Source organism: Leopardus geoffroyi, chromosome A1, assembly GCF_018350155.1.
Source record: "Leopardus geoffroyi isolate Oge1 chromosome A1, O.geoffroyi_Oge1_pat1.0, whole genome shotgun sequence".
In the NCBI taxonomy this organism is placed as follows: Eukaryota; Metazoa; Chordata; class Mammalia; order Carnivora; family Felidae; genus Leopardus; species Leopardus geoffroyi.
The window spans coordinates 666,368-685,505 of record NC_059326.1 but is presented as its reverse complement, the minus strand read 5'-3'; the positions used below and the strand labels follow the sequence as shown (position 1 = coordinate 685,505).

The window sequence follows — 19,138 nt, the reverse complement described above, 5'->3', positions numbered from 1 at the left end:
CATGAGCAGGGGAGGGCCAGAGAGAGAGGGAGACACAGAATCTGAAGCAGGTTCCAGGCTCTGAGCTGTCAGCACAGAGCCCGATGTGGGGCTCAAACTCACGGACCATGAGATCATGACCTGAGCCGAAGTTGGATGCTTAACCGACTGAGCCACCCAGGTGCCCCTACCTAAAAATATATTTAATAAAAGATGTTTAAGACCTCAACACAGAAAACTATAAGACATTACTGAAAGAAATTAAACTGATCCTAAATTTATCCACAGATTCAATGCAAATTCCAATAAAAATCCCAAGTTTTTATGTAAGGAAATTGGCAAGTTGATTCTAAAATCTATAAAGCATTGTTAGAGAAAAATAAGAAAGATCTGCTCAATGAAACATGACCCCCACATTACACTATGCACAAAATCAATTCTAAGTGAAGTGTTAAACATAAAATCTGAAAGGCAAAACAAAAGAGCACCTAGAAAAAAAATTATAGAGAATATCTAGGGTAGAGAAAGATTTCTCAAACCAAACATAAAAAGCACTCAACATCATGACAAAGTTTTCTTACATTAACTATATAAACTGTTCATCAAAAGATAGCAGGGAAAGAGATCTGCTCACATTACCAACAAAAGGTATGAATCAAAATACGTATCAACAAATCAATAAAGACAGACAACCCAGTAGAAAGAGATTTCATAAAAGAGGATAACTAAATCTCCATTAAGTATATGAAAAGATGCTCAATGATTTCAACACTGATTACTAATGTAGGATCAGAAAAATACAAATTAAAAGTAGGAAATACCATCATGAACCCATCAGAACTGGCTAGAAATAAAAAGTCCAACCATATCAAGTGCTGACAGGATGCAAAACAAAAGGGGATCTCATAAACCATTAGGAATAGTGTAAATTGGTACAACCGCTTTCAAAAATAGTTTCCACTGAACGTTGAAGACACCTGGGTCCCTTAAGTCTGAACAATTCCATTTAGTGTTTATAACCAAGGGAAACATGTACACAATGTTATCAGGAGACATGTTCATCCCAGAAGCATTATTCGTAACAGCCAAAACCTGGAAACAACCCAAATGCCCCTTAACAGTAGGAGAAAAGATAGGCTGTAATATATACATGCACCCGAATAACGTGCAGCAATGAAAATGAAATAAAATACAGCTCCACACAACATGGATTAAATCTCACAAAGACATTGTTGAGGGAAAAACCCAGACACACAAAATAAATATTGTGAAATTCCATTTAAATGAAAGAAAAAGGGGCGCCTGGGTGGCTCAGTTGGTTCAGTGTCTGACTACTGATTTCGGCTCAGGTCATGATCTCACGGTTGGTGAGTTCGAGCACCGCATTGGGCTCCACGTGCTGACAGTGCAGAACCTGCTTGGGATTCTCTCTCTCCCTCTCTCTACCCCTCCAGCACACACTCTCTCTCAAAATAAATAAATAAACTAATAAATCAATAAATAAATGAAAAGAAAGTATGAAAAGAAAGAAAGAAGGAAAGAAAGAGAGAAAGAAAAAAACAGGTAAAATGACACTCAAGTGTCAAGGAATGCATCCTTAGATGGAAAAACTACAAAGCAAAGCACGAAACCTATTATCATATAATATCTCAGGACAATGATTCTGGGTGAGGATGGGGGTACTGATCGAAAAGGGGATTCAAAAGAGGTTTTTAGGGATGGCAGTCTAATATTTCCTCATTTGGGTGGAGGTTACACAGGTGTTGGCTTTGTGATAATTCACTAAATTGTATAACTAAAGTATTTACTTATACACTACAAAATCAAATCAAATGCCCATAAACTGGCACTAAAAAAATGCCAGTTTTTTATTATATAAAAATGACTCCTATTCAAAATTGAAGGTAAAACCCAAGATTTGTCAGATTCATTTAATTCTTCTGAAAACATACAAAAAATTAGTTAGCAATAAACTGAAAGAATATATAAACGCCAATATATAAATTTATATATAAATTTAGCATTGATGCTGTTCCTCCAAGCCAACCCTCATCATAATGACGGTCTTAGTCTATCTATCAGGATAGCACAGTCTGGTGGCTTATGAACAACAGAAATACCATAGACGACAAGATTATAAGAAGGCCAAACTGCTACCAGGACCCTTTTGTTTTTCAACTGGCTGGCTCACTCAGCAGTACTTCTAAAGTAACTGCCACCGTCCTGTTCTGCTGAGTTAATACTTTTCATCTTACAAATCACTCATTTGCAAGAGCATCTAAAAATACAAGGCCCTGAAAACTAGAAATCTCACCCATTTGTACCCTTAATGTCTTAAACACTTAAGCTTCTTAGTTTCATCCACTTTTGACTAGAATATGAGACGTTGGGTATAGTGCCTACAATTCTTTGGGACCAGATATATTAAATACTGTATGAACTTAACTATACTGGAATTAAAATACATTAAAAAATATTATACCAAATAGGTCAATCACCTTAATTCTAAAGCTTTTACTCTCTTAACCAAATATTTTTCTAAATATCTTTTTTTTAAAGGTTTATTTAATTGGTTTAAGGCAGGGGGAGGGGCAGAGAGACAGAGAGGGAGAGAGAGAATCCCGAGCTGGCTCTCCACTGTCAGTGCAGAGCCCTACATAGGGCTCAGGAAACAGGAGATGACAACCTGAACTGAAATCAAGAGTCGGATGCTTAACCAACTGAGCCACCCAGGTGCCCGGATTTTTCTAAATATCTTCTATGTGCCAAGCACTTGTATTAAATGAAGGTGATACAAAAACAGTTTAAGATTGGCTCTATTCTCTTGGGGCATCTGGGTGGCTCAGCTGGTTAAGTATCCGACTTCAGCTCAGATCATAATCTTGTGGTTTGTGGGTTCGAGCCCTGCGTCAGGCGCTGTGCTGACAGCTCAGAGCCTGGAGCCTGCTTCAGAGTCTGTGTCTCCCTCTCTCTCTGCTCCTCCCCTGTTCACGCTCTCTCTCTCTCTCAAAATAAATGAACATTAAAAAATTTTTAAAAAGACTGGCTCTACTCTCATCAAGGCGCTTTTGTAATATATTTGGGAAAACTATACAAAACAAAGTTCCTACGTTTACTGTATTGCAACTAACAATAATATTAATGGCATTAGACTTCAATTATTTATCCTCAATAGCCAGAACTTTTCAGTGTAAGCAACCGTGTACGCTACAATTCATCTCTATATCCTCAGAACTTAACACTGCACCTAGCACAAAATATGTGATTAAAAAAAAAAAAAAAATTTGCTGAATGAATGGACAAAAAAATTAACACAAAGTAGCACGTGACAAATAGAAAATAACAGACAATAAAAAGAACATACCGATCCGACTACGATATGGGACCTTTGGTCATCGCACACTTACCTACTGAGACAAGTTAGTTACTAGTTTCCTTATTGTCCATCCTTCCACCCTCTCTCCTTCACCCCAGCCTGCAGTCCATGATTCATTCACTCATTCAATAATGTGATACACACAAAGCACTTACTGCACGACAGGCAGTGGATTGAGTACCACCGATACAGAAAGTAATAATAACCATATTTCCTGTATTAAAGGAGCCTAAACCTAGCAGGAGAGGCAGACATATATAAAGATTAGTGCTTTAAGTGCTAAAACAGAGGTCTAAGCAAAGTGTTACAAGGGCATAAACGAAGAAGCACCTCACTCTGCAGGGACCAGGGTCAAAAAAGGATTTCACAGACAAACTGACTCCGGGAGAGAGAGTAAGACCTAGAGACTGAGGAGAAAGAACAGTAAGCGCCAAGTGTGATGAAGAATTTCATGTATTACTGTGTGGCTATAATCACATAATACGCAAGAAGAGAGGAAAGATAACGGTCAGGCTTTGGAGAGAGACCTTTAAATGCCACCTCCTGGACGCGATTCTGAGCACGAGAAGACCTGAACGATCCGAAAGCAGAAAATCGATCACGGCCTTGGAAAACACTGAAACGATGGCGTGGACAACGGACTAGGAGAAGCGGCACGATTTCAGCGTCACTCCTGTCCAGCACTGAGCAGTGGCCCCAATCAGTTATCTAAACACTGATGACCGTGACAAATCCTTCACCAACGGTCGGCCCCCTTGATACTCACACACCGCATCCTACACTGCTTCCTCTCTTCTGGCCACACAACCCTTTCAAACTTCTTGCAACGTACCCTCACCGCCACAGACAGCCCAAGAGTCCGTCCAGGGTTGTCAGCGCAGGGCTCCCAACGTGCGCGCGCTTGCGTCGGCTCTGGATGTCACGTTCCTCTCCCCCGCCTACGTCGTGTGTCTGCACCAGCTTTTCCACCTTGTGAATTCGGGGAGGGCTTCGCGTTTCCGCGCGGCAACCCTCTACAGAACTCCCACCGCTCCCCGCTTCTGCACTTCAAGCCCTGCACGCCCAGCCTCGCCTCCCCCGGCGCCCACGTACCCCCTCCGTCTTCATGTCCAGTATCTTTTCCACCTCGAACACATCCTCCCCGTCCTCCTCGCTGTCTCCAACGGCCTCCGCTCCTTTCGTGGCTGCGTCCTTCTCTTGGCCCACTGCTCCAACACCTTCTCCTTCGACTTCAGGAGACTCACCATTGCTGTCGGCACCTGAAACAGCTGCGGTCACGCTCGCTTCCTCCGCAACCGCCGCCGCCGCCGCCGCCGCCGCCGCCATAATAGGAGCCTAGCAAACCGCCGAAGACGAGCGGCTGCGACACACACCCTGGCGGTTCCTCGCGCTCCGCACTCGGCTGTAATCCACTCGGGCAGCGTGACGCGACAGAGAGGGAAACCCGCCAATGGCGGGCTCGGGACCCTGGAGCGACACGCGCTTAAGCCAATCAGATGGAGGCGGGCGCGCCGGGGCCCCGCGGAGCCTACGGGAAGCGGGTGGGCGGGCGGAGGGGCCCTCCGGCGGAAGGGCGGGGCGGCTCGGGCCGTGAGAGACGAGCGCGCTGGGCACCTCCGGCGCAGGCGAGGGGTACCGGAGCGCTGTTTGGGAGCCCCCGAGGGGAGGGGCGGGAACGACTCGGGGAGGGGCTTGTCAGGGCGCGTGAGGAGAAAGGGCGGAGGCTGACGGGGTCCCTCGGAAGGGGGGGCTCCGGCGTGGAGCTGGAAAGGGCGGCGGAGGCGGGCTCCCCAGTGCTTCCCGGGTCGGGCAGGGGTGGCCGGGGAACACCGGAGCGCGGGAGCTCGCCCTGGAAGAGAAGCTGAGGCGCTTAAGGCGGGGTGAACGCCGCGTGGGGCCTCCTCCCTCGTCCAGAGCGCGCAAGGGCCCAGCCCTGGGCCTTCTAGGAAAAACAGCGCCCCCTCCCGCCCAGACCTGAGCGGGCCGGAACGCGATGCCCGGCCTTTCGTGCCTGTGTAATTTTGATGCGTTTAACGCATGTGAACGAGCCAGTCAAACATAATTCCGAGTTGTATTGTATTTTATTAAGTATTGTTTAAAGTTAGGAAAAAATTTTTTTTAATGTTTATTTATTTTTGAGACAATGCGAGAGACAGAGTGCAAGCGGGGGGGCGCTGACAGAGGGAGACACAGAATCCAGATCGGGCTCCAGGCTCTGAGCTATCAGCACAGAGCTGGGGAGGGACTTGACTCAGGAACGGTGAGATCATGAGCCGAGGTCGGACGCTTAACCGACTGAGCCACTCAGGCGCCCCGGAAAAAAAAATGTTGTTTTAAGTAACTGGCCAAAAAACATTTGTTTTCCAAGTTCTAGAGAGTTTTTCCCCATTGAAAACATTGACGTGATAAAGTATTTTGTCCCCCTTATGAATGATTGACAAAGATAGTCATCCAAAGTTGCTAGTATAATCCACCTAAGGATAAAATATTTTTCTCACTTCGAATTGCAAATAAAATCTTTATGGTAGCAAGCTTTTCATTTTTTGTGTCTTTGAATGGTGGACTTAATTTACAAGATTTCATCTAAATTAACTCTGAGGTTAACTAAAGAATAATCTATGGTCCAGCGGATCCATTTGGAGAGGCGCATCAGATCTTTGGGCACAGTGATTAGTTTAGTAAATGCATCCTGTGTACCAGGACTTTACTAAGCATTAAGAATACAAAACAGTCGAGCATGGCATTAAAATATAGCTGACTATATTGGAAGATCTCATTGGCTTTATTCAACGTTGGGGCAGCATTCCATTTGGCAAATAGAAAGGAGATCCGAAGAAATGCAGAAAGAAACAAGCTTCACAAGGCAGAAAGGAGGTGGGGCATGAAGTCACAAACGAAAGGATTATTTCAGAAAAATTCGCTGTCCTTTGGGGGAAGGCTGGGGTCTATCAGACTACCTCACTAGTACAGCTAGGAAATTCCAGACTCCTGGTTAAGATTATATTCCTAGAAGAGGCTGAGACTGCAATTAGGTTGGGTATGGACTCTTGGTTTGCTGATGTGGGGCTTGGCACAGATAACTGCGTTTTGGGCCTGTCGTCTCATTCTTAACGGTCTCTCTGCCTGCCACAGACTCAGTCTAAAAAGGAAGACGCAACAATTCTAATAATTGGATATCTTTTTTAAAATAAGTTTTTAGAAAAATACTGTAAACAACATTTGTTGATGAGAGAAAGCTCATTTTTTCAGAATTTCAGTTAATACGCATAGAAGAAAAGATAGAGGATCACAATATTTCATGAAAATGATTCAGGCAACAAAACCATGAGGTGAAAGATTGATGACCAACTGGCTGCCAAAGTATCTCTTCACAGATTATTTGTTGGTTGTAGGGGAAACACAACTTCACATTGGAAAACCCACTGGTCAATATTAGCATTACTAAAAGTAAAAGAACCAAACCATATGGCTCCTGTTGACAAAAACATTGATCCTTAATCTGTTCAGGACCTTAGATCAAGTTTCCAATTTACAAGAAATATGGGGAAAGAAAAAGTGGAAACAACCAAATCCAGAATGTGGGACATCCTTTAGGACGACTGACCTTGTTTCTTCAACAAGTCAATAGCAAAAGAAGAGGCAAGAGAAGACTGTTCTAAATATATAAAAATTTGGCAAAATATTTTAAATGATGGGATTTATATTGATTATACTATTTTTCTGCTTTTATATATTTTTGAAATAAAAATTTATGTTCACTGTAAAAAATTTTTAATTCAAAAGCATGTAACAGAAATAAAGTTCCTATTCCTCAGATGTAACCATTTTAGAATATGACAGGTTTTTATCACATACATGTATAAACACCCATTTATATAATTTTGAGATGTGCTCTCTTCCACATTGTTCCACAACTGTAATATGTATATGCATATAATATATGCATGTGTGTGTGTCCATATGTAAGACGAATTTCCAGATGTAGAATTCCTATTAATAAATGTTATAGGTCGAGGAGGGTACTGATTGAAATTTGGATTAATATTGTGAGCACTGGGTGTCGTATGTAAGCGATGAATCACGGGAATCTACCCCCAAAACCAAGAGCACACTGGATACGCTGTTAGCCAACTTGACAATAAATTATATTAAAAAAAAAGTTTAAGTAGATTATTCAAGTTTACCTAAGTAGTAAATCCTTCAGTATATGTATATCATTAGGAAACAGTACCAAGTAGTCATTGTACACAATGATAAGCACATTTGTTTCAAAAGGAATATGTTGAAAGAGAACTGCAGCCCTGACTGGAGAGACAGAACTTCTCAACATGGCTGACAAGGCCCTCCCTGGCCTGGACCCAACCTTGCTCCAACCACAGCTCACCCCACTCCCCTCTCTTTGTCTGCTCCAGCCACACTTGCCTCCTGGTCAGGCTAACCTGCTCATCCCCCAGGATCTTTGTACATGCTGTTCCTTTTGCCTAGAATGCTTTTCTCTCCCCTCTTACCTGACATATCCATTCCCATTTATCACTTCCTCAAGAAAGTCTTCCCTGATCACTCACTACAGCTGTAATTGTGCATGCATTAGACGATTGATTTTTTATATTGTCTGCTCCCACTGTAGTCTAAGCTCCAGGGGGCAGAAGCCATACCCGATTCTTCTCTCGGTTGTATCCCCCACACCTAGCACAGGGTCTGTCACAGAGTACCCAATAAATATTGAATGAATGAATGAGGAGTTTCAACAGCAGTTACCATATGTAAACATTAACTAATTATCTAAATGTTCAGGTGGTCTCACTAATTTGAGGGATCCCAGAGCTAATTGGTGATCCAGAGAGCACTTTGGGAGATCCAAATTAAGGTAAAAAAAAAAAAATTTGGATTAATATTGCAAAATTTTAGGGGTGCCTGGGTGGTTTAGTTAAGCTCTGACTTCAGCTCAGGTCATGACCTCACAGTTCATGGGTTTAATCCCCGCATCAGGCTCTGTGCTGACAGCTCAGAGCCTGGAGGCCGCTTTGGATTCTGTGTCTTCCTCTTTCTCAGCCCCTCCCCAGCTCATGCTCGCGCGCACTCTCTCTCTCTCTCTCTCTCTCTCTCGAAAATAAACATTAAAAAATTTTTTAAAAATATTGCAAAATTTTGTTTTACCAAGTACATGTTTTCATTAACATAAGGAAGTCTGTTTACCTTCATACACTCTGCTACCAGGTATCATTCTTTTATTCCTTAACCTAATAAAACAAAAGAGTTTATCTTCTATGATTATGTCAAGCAGCAAGGCCAACGTCAATCTGATTGATATAGCCAGTAAAGATATAACAAGCCACTTTATAACAGCAAGAGGAAGATAGTCAAAGATGCCAGCTCCCCTTGGCTCTTGTCCCACACCCGAAAAGGAGCTAGATAACTGCAAAGTGAGTTGTGGGACACATCAACGCTGAGGAGCCAAGTCTAGATGCAGCTATAAGGATGTGTAGTCTGTAGCTGTATCTGAGCCTTATGCCTTGTCAGGACTGGGAGGGGATAAAAAACGGTCTCATGTCTGCCCCCCAGAGAGATAGGCAGGTGGGAGAAGGCCTCATGGTAGCACCTCACAAGCTTCCTTGCTATCCGTTGGGTATCAAAGAGTTCTGCCAAGACTCAATTATAGCTGTGGTTCGAGTCCAGGGAATTAGGAGGGGTCATACATTAGGATTTGGGGAGTCACTCAAGATGAAGGCAGGACTGCCAATAGAAAGGGAAATCCTGAACCATATGTAAATGTGTTGAGGTACTGAACATTTGGTGGATGACAGCAAGCAGGACAGGTTGGAGGACAGCCAAAGACTGAACCTCAAAGAAACCAAAGTTTTTGCATAAAGGTAGAGAGGTAATGGCCTGGAAATGGTAGTGTAGGGGAAGATGGAAAGACCTTACAACCTTCATAAAAAATAACTCAGAATGGATCATAGACCATAACATAAAATGCAAAGTTTATAAAACTTCTACAAGATAACATAGGAAGAAATCTACATGACTGTAGGATTTTACATGCCATACCAAAAGCAAGATCCATGAAAGAATTGCACGAGACACCTAGTTTCTCTGAGTGACAAAAAATGTATCAAGAGATCTACACACTAGGATGCAGGGAGTATGCATACCGAGGGCAAAGGTCTAGATACTCAGGGCCTGGAAACAGGCTGGCATGTCAGCAACACTGACATCAGCCAAAGGCCTTGTTTCTCCCCAGCTTACTCAGCCTAGCTGGCCAGATTCTATACCAGACTCCTTAAAGGGGAGAAGGAAATAGGCTCCAGGACCAGCCAGGTGTATCTCTTATTACTTTAAGCATTTAAACACAAAAAAATCTGTAATATTGTAATATTTATTTGGTTATCACTTGTTAGTTCATTAAAATAATCAATTCTGTTTCTGTTTAAAGCGAGTGCTACATGGAATAAAATCTGAATTAAACTTCATTATAGGTATCTATTGATATAGAAGCATGAATAATGTTTAAAATACAACTTCGGTTGATTCAGCCTTGATTGTAATTAAGAACTCTGTGAAGAGGAGAAGTGGTGTCTATGGTTTGGATCCCCAAGAGCTGCTTAGTTGCACAGTCCCAGTTTCGACCCAACTCAAGCCGTTGGCAGATAGATGGATATTGTCCTTCGGTTCTTCTTACCCACTCACTTGCTTTCTTTATTTCTTCAAAAGCCCAGGGAATATTTCTAGATTAAAAACAAATGTTTCCATCAATTTCAGAATATAATTACATCCGAAATATAACGTGGTACGAAATGCAGCACATTAGATCTGACAAAATAATTCTGTCAAAAATTAAGATATTTAATCAAAGCAATTCTGACATTTTATGAAAGTTCTACCTACCAGACTGACATGGTGCTTTTAACTTATTTCATACATTTTTTAATGTTTATTCTTTTTTTTCAATGTTCATTCATTTTTGAGAGACAGAGAGCAAGCAGGGGTGGGACAGAGAGAGAGGGAGACACAGAATCCGAAGCAGGCTCCAGGCTCTGAGCTGTCAGCACAAGGCCCAAACTGAGGCCCGAACTCACAAACCATGAGATCATGACCTGAGCTGAAGTCGGACCTTAACCGACTGAGCCACCCAGGTGCTCCTTACTCAATACATTTTTAAGTATATTATACCCATCACTTTCCAGCTTCCAAATGCTTCACAGACTTCCTGGCTGCCTCCAGGACAATTCAAGCTTCCTCCAGCCTATGTGTATTTGTCTTTTTTTGTGCCTTTTCATTTTTCTTGATCTAAATCCATCCATTCTTCAAGCAGAAACTCAATACTATTTTACAAACCAGGCTTCTATTTCTCTCTCCTTTTTACTGTACCAGGAATTCTCAATTTGATTAGTTAGCCATTTTCCTAGATATTTTCCCAAGACCCATGAAACTGTCATATTTAATTATCATACAAACCAGGAACAATGTGCTACTAAATTGTGCATTACATAAAAACTTCAAGTTTGTGTCCATAAAATGCTGTCGAATATTCAAGAATGTCGAATATTCAAGTCTATTCAAGACTCAGAAAAATTCTGAGATTTTTTCACTAGTATTAGCTACTTCCTCATTTGTTTTGTCACCTGCTAGAATTCATTAGCAAACAAGTCATAACATATACTAAAGTTAAAAAAAAATTCTATGGGCAGGGGGACTAAAAATTTGGAAAATTCTCCATCTTCCTGATTTTTTTTCCCTGTGAACTGGGAAAGAGCCATTAGTATAGTGGGTGGCTAAGAGCTAGTTTCAAAGCCTGACTCTGAAATCACACAATGTTGGCTCTGTGATATGGTGCAGCTTTCATTCAACACTGAAAGCCTCGGTTTCCTCAATTATGATAATAATATGAGATCCTAGGGGGTTTGTTGTGGGGATTAACAAAACACATGGCTCAACAGTCCCTGGCCCAGAGTAGGTAATCAATAAATGTTAGCTGAATATCATGATGACACGAACATATAAATGGCAAGCACGATCAAACAGATTTGTTTGCCAGTGATCATTAGTCTACTTATAGTTACTAACTACTGAAAGCAACAAAACTAGTTTTATTTATTAAAAAAAATCTTTTTAATGTTCATTCATCTTTTTGAGAGAGAGAGACAGACACACACACACAGAGCACGAGTGGGGGAGGAGCAGGGAGAGGGGGAGACACAGAATCTGAAGCAGACTCCACGCTCCGAGCTGTTAGCACAGAGCCCAGCGCAGGGCTCAGACTCAAGAAACCTGAGCCAAAGTCAGATGTCTAGCCAACTGAGTCACCCAGGTGCCCCAAAACTAGTTTTAAATATTCTCACTAATTCAAGTGGCCTTCCTTTAATCCAGCTGGCCTGTAAACTTTTGACTGACCATCCCGCTAGCATGGCTGTTAAATAAACATTATAAAAACTCCCAAAAAACAGGTTTGATTATTTATTTTAATTTCATCTGTAAATATGTATCTCTAAGAGACAAGAACTTTTTCTTACACATGACATTAAAATAGCTATAAATAATTCTTTAATATCACAAAACATTCAGGTACTGTTTAAATCTAAATCTAAGAAAACATTCAGGTACTGTTTAAATCTAAGAAAACATTCAGGTACTGTTTAAATCTAAATCTAAAAAAAGGTGTGTTGTTTTTTTTTTTTTTTTTAACATTTATTCATTTTTGAGAGACAGAGAGAGACAGAGTGCTAGCAGGGGAAGGGCAGAGTGAGAGGGAGACACAGAATCTAAAGCAGGCTCCAGGTCTGAGCTGGCAGCACAGAGCCCAACACAAGGCTTGAACTCAGGAACTGCAAGATCATGACCTGAGCTGAAGTCAGATGCTTAACTGACTGCATCACCCAGGCACCCCTCTTTCTCTCTTTTTAAAATAATATGGGTTTTGTTCAAATCAGGATCCAAACAAGGTCTCACATTGCCTTTGGGGCATGTGTCCTGTAACTTGTAGCTTCCACCCCTTGCCTTTTTTCTTTTGCCATTTATTTCCTCACATTCCAGACGCTGCTGATTGCAGTCCATGGTATAATTTAACATGCTTAATACCTCTTCCCTGGTTCATGGACTTTATTATGCAAAATATCTACATAGTTTCAAAGCCAAAAAGGTAAAACAAGATACAGTAGGAAGAACGTAGCTTGTCTCCTCCCCTTTCCTTATAGATAGTATTTTTATAAATTTTGCTAGTTTTCCCACTTATCTTGCCTTTTTAAAAAGGCATAAGCAAATTATATATGTATGTATGTGTGTTATGTGCATGTATGTATATTCTGTGTATATACACACACATACGGGGTGACCATTTGCATGGGGTATGGACGAAGTTTTGGGAAGTAAGGAAAGTATTCACATGGAGGCTCAAGGCCTCTTGTGGTGCCTGAGGTCAGCCCAAGGGCTAGAAGCCAGGGTCCCAGAACTGTCTCTCTCCACTCGGTCACATTATGGCATAAAACTTCCAAGTGGTCACAGAATTCTAAATTTAAACCCAGTCTTCTTGAAGTTGTATTTGCCAAGGCAGGACTTTAAAACATATTTTATTTGACAGTTTGCTAGTTTCATTTATCATTTTTATTTTTATTTTTTTAAATTTTTTCAACGTTTTTATTTATTTTTGAGACAGAGAGAGACAGAGCATGAACGGGGCAGGGGCAGAGAGAGAGGGAGACACAGAATCAGAAGCAGGCTCCAGGCTCTGAGCCATCAGCCCAGAGCCCGACGCGGGGCTCGAACTCACGGACTGCGAGATCGTGACCTGGCTGAAGTCGGACGCTTAACCGACTGCGCCACCCAGGCGCCCCTCATTTATCATTTTTAAATACTTAGACAGTGTGTGGGTTTCCATCTATATTCTTGTGCCAGGCCTGCAACTATTGGGAACAGGACTGGTCCTAACAATCGTATTGCAGATTTTCCAAAAGCACATTTAATCAATATAATCAATATACCATAGTGAAAAGAACACTAAACCAGGAGCCATAGATCTGAGCTCCAATATAAGCTACACTTAACTCTCTGAGCCCTGGTTTTTCCTGGAACCCAAGAGGCAGAAACACTGTGTCTGCCCTGCCAATGACAGAATAGTGCAGGCAAGATACTTCCTGTGAATAAATTCTCTTTGTTCTTACAATTCCATGTAGCTCCTTGTAAAATTTAGACAAGAAATGGTTAGAAATATAAATGAGTTACTTAATGCGATAATTAAAGTCACCTGGAAATGGAAGCATCATCCAACTTCATCAGTGATTTGAAGACTATTCCCTTTTGTTCCAACTTGGTACGAAGAAACTGCAGTACCAGAAATGTGGCGATCAGGTCCAGGAGACGCTCGCTTCCTTTTATACCTGAAAGTGGAAAACTCTTTTATATCTATTGTAAATTCTGCATCTCAAACCGTGCCCATTTATGAAAGTGCTATGAAATGATACATTAGTAGACCATAAACCATGGTACATTAGCAGATCATAAATTAGCCTGCTATGTAAATAACAAAAGAGGATGAATGAAACAAGCACCATAGCACCCTGACCATTGTTAGGAAGCAGTTACAGCCACAGCTCCAATCCTTTGCCATCTTTAATAACCAGAGATGCATGAAGTTGGTGAAAGAAATTCAGTTCTTAGGCTCCTGCTACAAACACCTCAGAGGAGTAAACTAAATATACAACAGATGAACAATTGATATGGCTGGCTAAGTCGGTATATCAAATTATTTCTAGTGATTAGTACCACTGAACTAAATTTCTAGGCCTAACATGGAGCCACTACTGCCCGGGGTGTCATGGCAGTGAACCAAAGCTTTTGTGTCCCTGTAAAAACTCCCCTTGATCAGAAACAAAAAAGGTATATCCAGTCAGCCAATCCCCCAACACCAAGCCAACCTGGATGCGATACTCACTACCCTGTTCCTTGACTTTTCGGAACAAGGCCAGAAAGGCAACCCTAGTCAATCAATATAAGCCAAGGACTTCTTCCTTCCTTCTTCCCACTTGCCTCTTTCTATAAAAGCTTGCAGCCCAGTCCCCTTACTTTGTAGTTCTCTGGACTCTTGAGGGTAGAGAGTACCAGCTTCAGGAAATGTAAAATAAACATTTTTTAGATCATCCAAATTATTCTGATTATTTTAACACTACTACAGGTAACAAGTGTTATTTACCCAAACCAAGAAATTTTACTATAAAATACAATTGAAAATGAATGTTTTTATATAGTGAGCCAGAAAATAAGAACCCATTTTAATTTTCTAAATGCAAATCATGTATTTGAAATCACTTGATACAAAAATTAGACTTCAAGTATTGTTATTTTTTCAATCTCACATTTCATGAAACTAAACTTTTTTTTTAATGTTTATTTATTTTTGACATAGAGAGAGACAGAGCATGAGTGGGGGAGGGGCAGAGAGAGAGGGAGACACAGAATCCGAAGCAGGCTCCAGGCTCTGAGCTGTCAGCACAGAGCCTGACGTGGGGCTTGAACTCACGGACTGTGAGAGCCTGACGCGGGGCTTGAACTCACAAACTGAGATCATGACCTGAGCCGAAGTCGGATGCTCAACTGACTGAGCCACCCAGGTGCCCCGAAACTAAACTTTTAACATCTATCTTGAGTGGGTTCAGAACAAGCCACCCCAGAACATGCTACTTTTGGGTGTGGATAATCTTTTTTAAATTTTTTTTTTTTTTTCAACGTTTATTTATTTTTGGGACAGAGAGAGACAGAGCATGAACGGGGGAGGGGCAGAGAGAGAGGGAGACACAGAATCGGAAACAGGCTCCAGGCTCTGAGCCATCAGCCCAGAGCCCGACGCGGGGCTCGAACTCACGGACCGCGAGATCGTGACCTGGCTGAAGTCGGACGCTTAACCGACTGCGCCACCCAGGCGCCCCTGGGTGTGGATAATCTTGAGCTGAAGGCAATCAAGATCCAGCGAACTCACAAAAAGCTTTTTACCTCCCACCTAACGGCCTAAAGAAATTAGAAAGGAGGCTTATATCAGGAAGAGAGCTATTACCAGAGACTAGTTTTTCACATAAGAGACTAACCTACATGGTAAGTCAACATTTGTTTATCAAGCACCTTCCTGTGAATCATCCCTGCCCCTCCCCCACTTGCCCAGACCCCTCTCCATTTCCTTAGCTCAGTGCCTGGCTGCCTGTGAGTCTCCCATCTTTGTGGGACTCCCTTTTGTACAGGTATATATGTGTGTGTACATAATTAAAATGGTTGGTTTTTCTCTTGTTAATTTTTTATCATAGGGTGTCTCAGCCAAGAACCCAGAAGGGGGTAAGGAAAGTTATTTTCCTCCCCTGCAATCTTCATCATCATTACAGTTCACAGTGAGTTGTGTGCGAGTTTCCCAGGTAAATTATCTGTATTTCCATCTTAGATTTTTAAAAAAAAAAATTTTTTTTTCAACGTTTATTTATTTTTGGGACAGAGAGAGACAGAGCATGAACGGGGGAGGGGCAGAGAGAGAGGGAGACACAGAATCGGAAACAGGCTCCAGGCTCCGAGCCATCAGCCCAGAGCCTGACACGGGGCTCGAACTCACGGACCGCGAGATCGTGACCTGGCTGAAGTTGGACGCTTAACCGACTGCGCCACCCAGGCGCCCCTTTTTTTAAAAAAAATTTTTTTTTTTTCCATCTTAGATTTTGATACGCAGCACTGTTAGCATCACTACAACATAGCCACTTAATGTTTCTTTATTACGAAATCTTTTAAGCATACAGAAAAGAGAACTGTGTAGCTTGTCAACTTTTATCATTTTCCCACATCTGCTTCAAATTCCTCCCTTTTCTTTAGAAGAAATAACATATAAAATTGAAGCCATCTTATATATGTCCTCCAACTCCCTTTTCCTCAGCTCCCCAGATTTTCAGACGTAAACACTATTTGGATCTTTCAATTTACATTCTCATGATGTACGCTCCTTTGGTTGTGGTGGTGGTTTTGCAAAGTTAGTTTCTACATATCATGTGTTCTTCCTTCCAAGTCCTTGCTTAATCAATTAAATGCACTTTTCTTCTTTTGTATATACCTTACCTATGCATATGTTGTCTTTTCTTCTGTCTACACATTTACAAAAAATTTTAATGTTTATTTTTGAATTTTTTAAATGTGTATTCAGTTTTGAGACACGGAGTGAGTGTGAGTGGGGGAGGGGCAGAGAGAGAGAGGGAGACACAGAACCCGCAGCAGGCTCCAGGTTCTGAGCTGTCAGCACAAAGCCCGATGCGGGGCTCAAACTCATGAACCATGAGATCATGACCAGAGCCAAAGTCAGCTGCTTAACCAACTGAGCCACCGAGTCCCTGTTTATTTTTGAGAGAGAAGAAGAGTGAGCAGGGGAGGGGCAGAGAGGGGGAGACACAGATTGGGAAGCAGGCTCCAGGCTCTGAGCTGTCAGCACAGAGCCAGACATGGGGATCGAACCCTGAGATCGTGACCTGAGCTGAAGTCAGACGTTTAACTGACTGAGCCACTCAGGCTCCCCTATTTTGAATTTTTAGAGGAACCTCCATACTGTTTTCCAGAGGGGCTGCACCAGTTTGCATTCCCAACAACAGTGCAGAAGGGTTCCCCTTTCTCTGCATCCTTACCAACATCTATTGTTTCTTGGGTTGTTAAATTTTAGGCATTCTGACAGGTGTGAGGTGGTATCTCATTGTGGTTTTGATTTGTATTTCCCCGATGATGAGTGATGTTGAACATCTTTTCATGTGTCTGTTAGCCATCTGGATGTCTTCTTTGAAAAAGTGTCTTTTCATGTCTTCTGCCCATTTCTTCACTGGATTATTTGTTTTCTGGGTGCTGAGTTTGGTAAGTTCTTTATAATTTTGGACACTAACCCTTTATCCAATATGTCATTTGCAAATATCTTCTCCCGTTCTGTTGTTAGTTTTGTTGATTGTTTCCTTCTCTGTGCATTAGGTTTTTATTTTCATGAGGTCCCAATAGTTCATCTTTGCTTTTATTTCCCTTGCTTCCAGAGACATATCAAGTAGGAAATTGCTGTACCCAAGGTCAAAGATGTGCTGCCTGTTTTCTCCTGTAGGATTTTGATGGTTTCCTGTCTCACACTTAAGTCTTTCAACCATTTTCAGTTTATTTCTGTGTATGGTGTAAGAAAGTGTTCCAGTTTCATTCCTCTACATGTCACTGTCCCATTTTCCCAGCACCATTTGCTGGAGAGACTGTCTCTTTTCCATTGGGCACTCTTTCCTGCTTTGTCAAAGATTAGTTGGCCATATATTTGTTGGTTCATTTCTGGGTTCTCTATTCTATTCCAGTGTTCTATGTATCTGTTTTTGTGCCAGTACAATACTATCTTGATAATTACAGCTTTATAATACAGCTTAAAGCCCAGAATTGTTATGCTTCCCACTTTGGTTTTCTTTTTGAACATAACTTTGGCTATTCAGGGTCTTTTGTGGTTCCATAAAAATTTTAGGATTGTTTGTTCTAGCTTTGAGGAGAATGCCTGTGCAATTTTGATTGGGATTGCACTGAATGTGTAGATTGCTTTGGGTAGTATTGACATTTTAACAATATTTGTTCTTCCAATCCATGAGAATGGAATGCTTTTCCATTTCTTTTTGTCTTCAATTTTTTTCTTAATTTATTTTTTTGATTTACATTCAAGTTAGTTATCATATAGTGCAACAATGATTGCCCCTTGCCCATTTAGCCCATCCCCACTCCCACAATCCTTCCAGTAACCCTCTGTTCTCTATACTTAAGTCGCTTATGTTTTGTCCCCCTCGTTGTTTTTATATTAGTTTTGCTTCCCTTTCCTTATGTTCATCTGTTTTGTCTCTTAAAGTCCTCATATGAGTGAAGTCATATGATATTTGTCTTTCTCTGACTAATTTCGCTTAGCATAATACCCTCTAGTTCCATCCACCTAGTTGCAAATGGCAAGATTTCATTCTTTGTGATTCCCAAGTAATACTCCATTGTATATATACCACATCTTCTTTATCCATTCATCCATCAATGGACATTTGGGTTCTTTTCATACTTTGGCTATTGCTGCTAGTGCTGCTATAAACACTGGGGTGCATGTGTTCCTTCTAAACAGCATACCTGTATCCCTTGGATAAATACCTAGTAGTGCAAATGCTGGGTCATAGGGTAGTTCTATTTTTAATTTTTTGAGGAACCTCCATCCTGTTTTCCAGAGCGGCTGCACCAGTTTGCATTCCCACCAGCAGTGCAAAAGAGATCCTCTTTCTCCACATCCCTGCCAACATCTGTTGTTGCCGGAGTTGTTAATGTTAGCCATTCTGAGAGGGGTGAGGTGGTATCTTATTGTGGTTTCAATTTGTATTTCCCTGATGATGAGTGATGTTGAGCATTTTTTCATGTGTTGGTTTGCCATCTGGATGTCTTCTTTGGAGAAGTGTCTATTCACCTCTTTTGCCCATTTCTTCACTGGATTATTTGTTTTGGGGGTGTTTTGAGTTTGATAGGTTCTTTATAGATTTTGGATACTAACCCTTTATCTGATATGTCGATTGCAAATATCTTCTCCCATTCCGCCAGTTGCCTTATAGTTTTGCTGATTGTTTCCTTCGCTGTGCAGAAGCTTTTTATTTTAATGAGGTCCCAATAGCTCATTTTTGCTTTTGTTTCCCTTGCCTCTGGAGACGTGTTGAGTAAGAAGTTGCTGTGGCCCAGGCCAAAGAGGTTTTTACCTGCTTTCTCCTCGAGGATTTTGATGGCTTCCTGTCTTACATTTAGGCCTTTCAT

At 41.6% G+C, this 19,138-nt stretch overlaps 2 protein-coding genes across 9 annotated transcripts in view; both read right to left on the bottom strand.

Moving 5' to 3' along the window:
* The window catches only part of MPHOSPH8 (M-phase phosphoprotein 8), a 51,195-nt gene extending 46,386 nt beyond the window's left edge, over window positions 1-4,809 (bottom strand). For all 5 annotated transcript variants that reach the window (XM_045443797.1, XM_045443799.1, XM_045443802.1 and 2 more), the window contains exon 1: window positions 4,448-4,809. In XM_045443797.1, coding sequence (XP_045299753.1) covers window positions 4,448-4,681 — 234 coding nt within the window. In that variant the 5' untranslated portion in view covers window positions 4,682-4,809. The remainder of the gene's footprint in view (window positions 1-4,447) is intronic.
* Window positions 4,810-9,314: 4,505 nt separating this feature from the next.
* PARP4 (poly(ADP-ribose) polymerase family member 4) overlaps window positions 9,315-19,138 on the bottom strand; it is a 119,699-nt gene continuing 109,875 nt past the window's right edge. For all 4 annotated transcript variants that reach the window (XM_045443741.1, XM_045443731.1, XM_045443756.1 and 1 more), the window contains 2 exons: window positions 13,593-13,725; window positions 9,315-10,080 (listed from right to left, as the gene is read on the bottom strand). In XM_045443741.1, coding sequence (XP_045299697.1) covers window positions 9,885-10,080; window positions 13,593-13,725 — 329 coding nt within the window. In that variant the 3' untranslated portion in view covers window positions 9,315-9,884. The remainder of the gene's footprint in view (window positions 10,081-13,592; window positions 13,726-19,138) is intronic.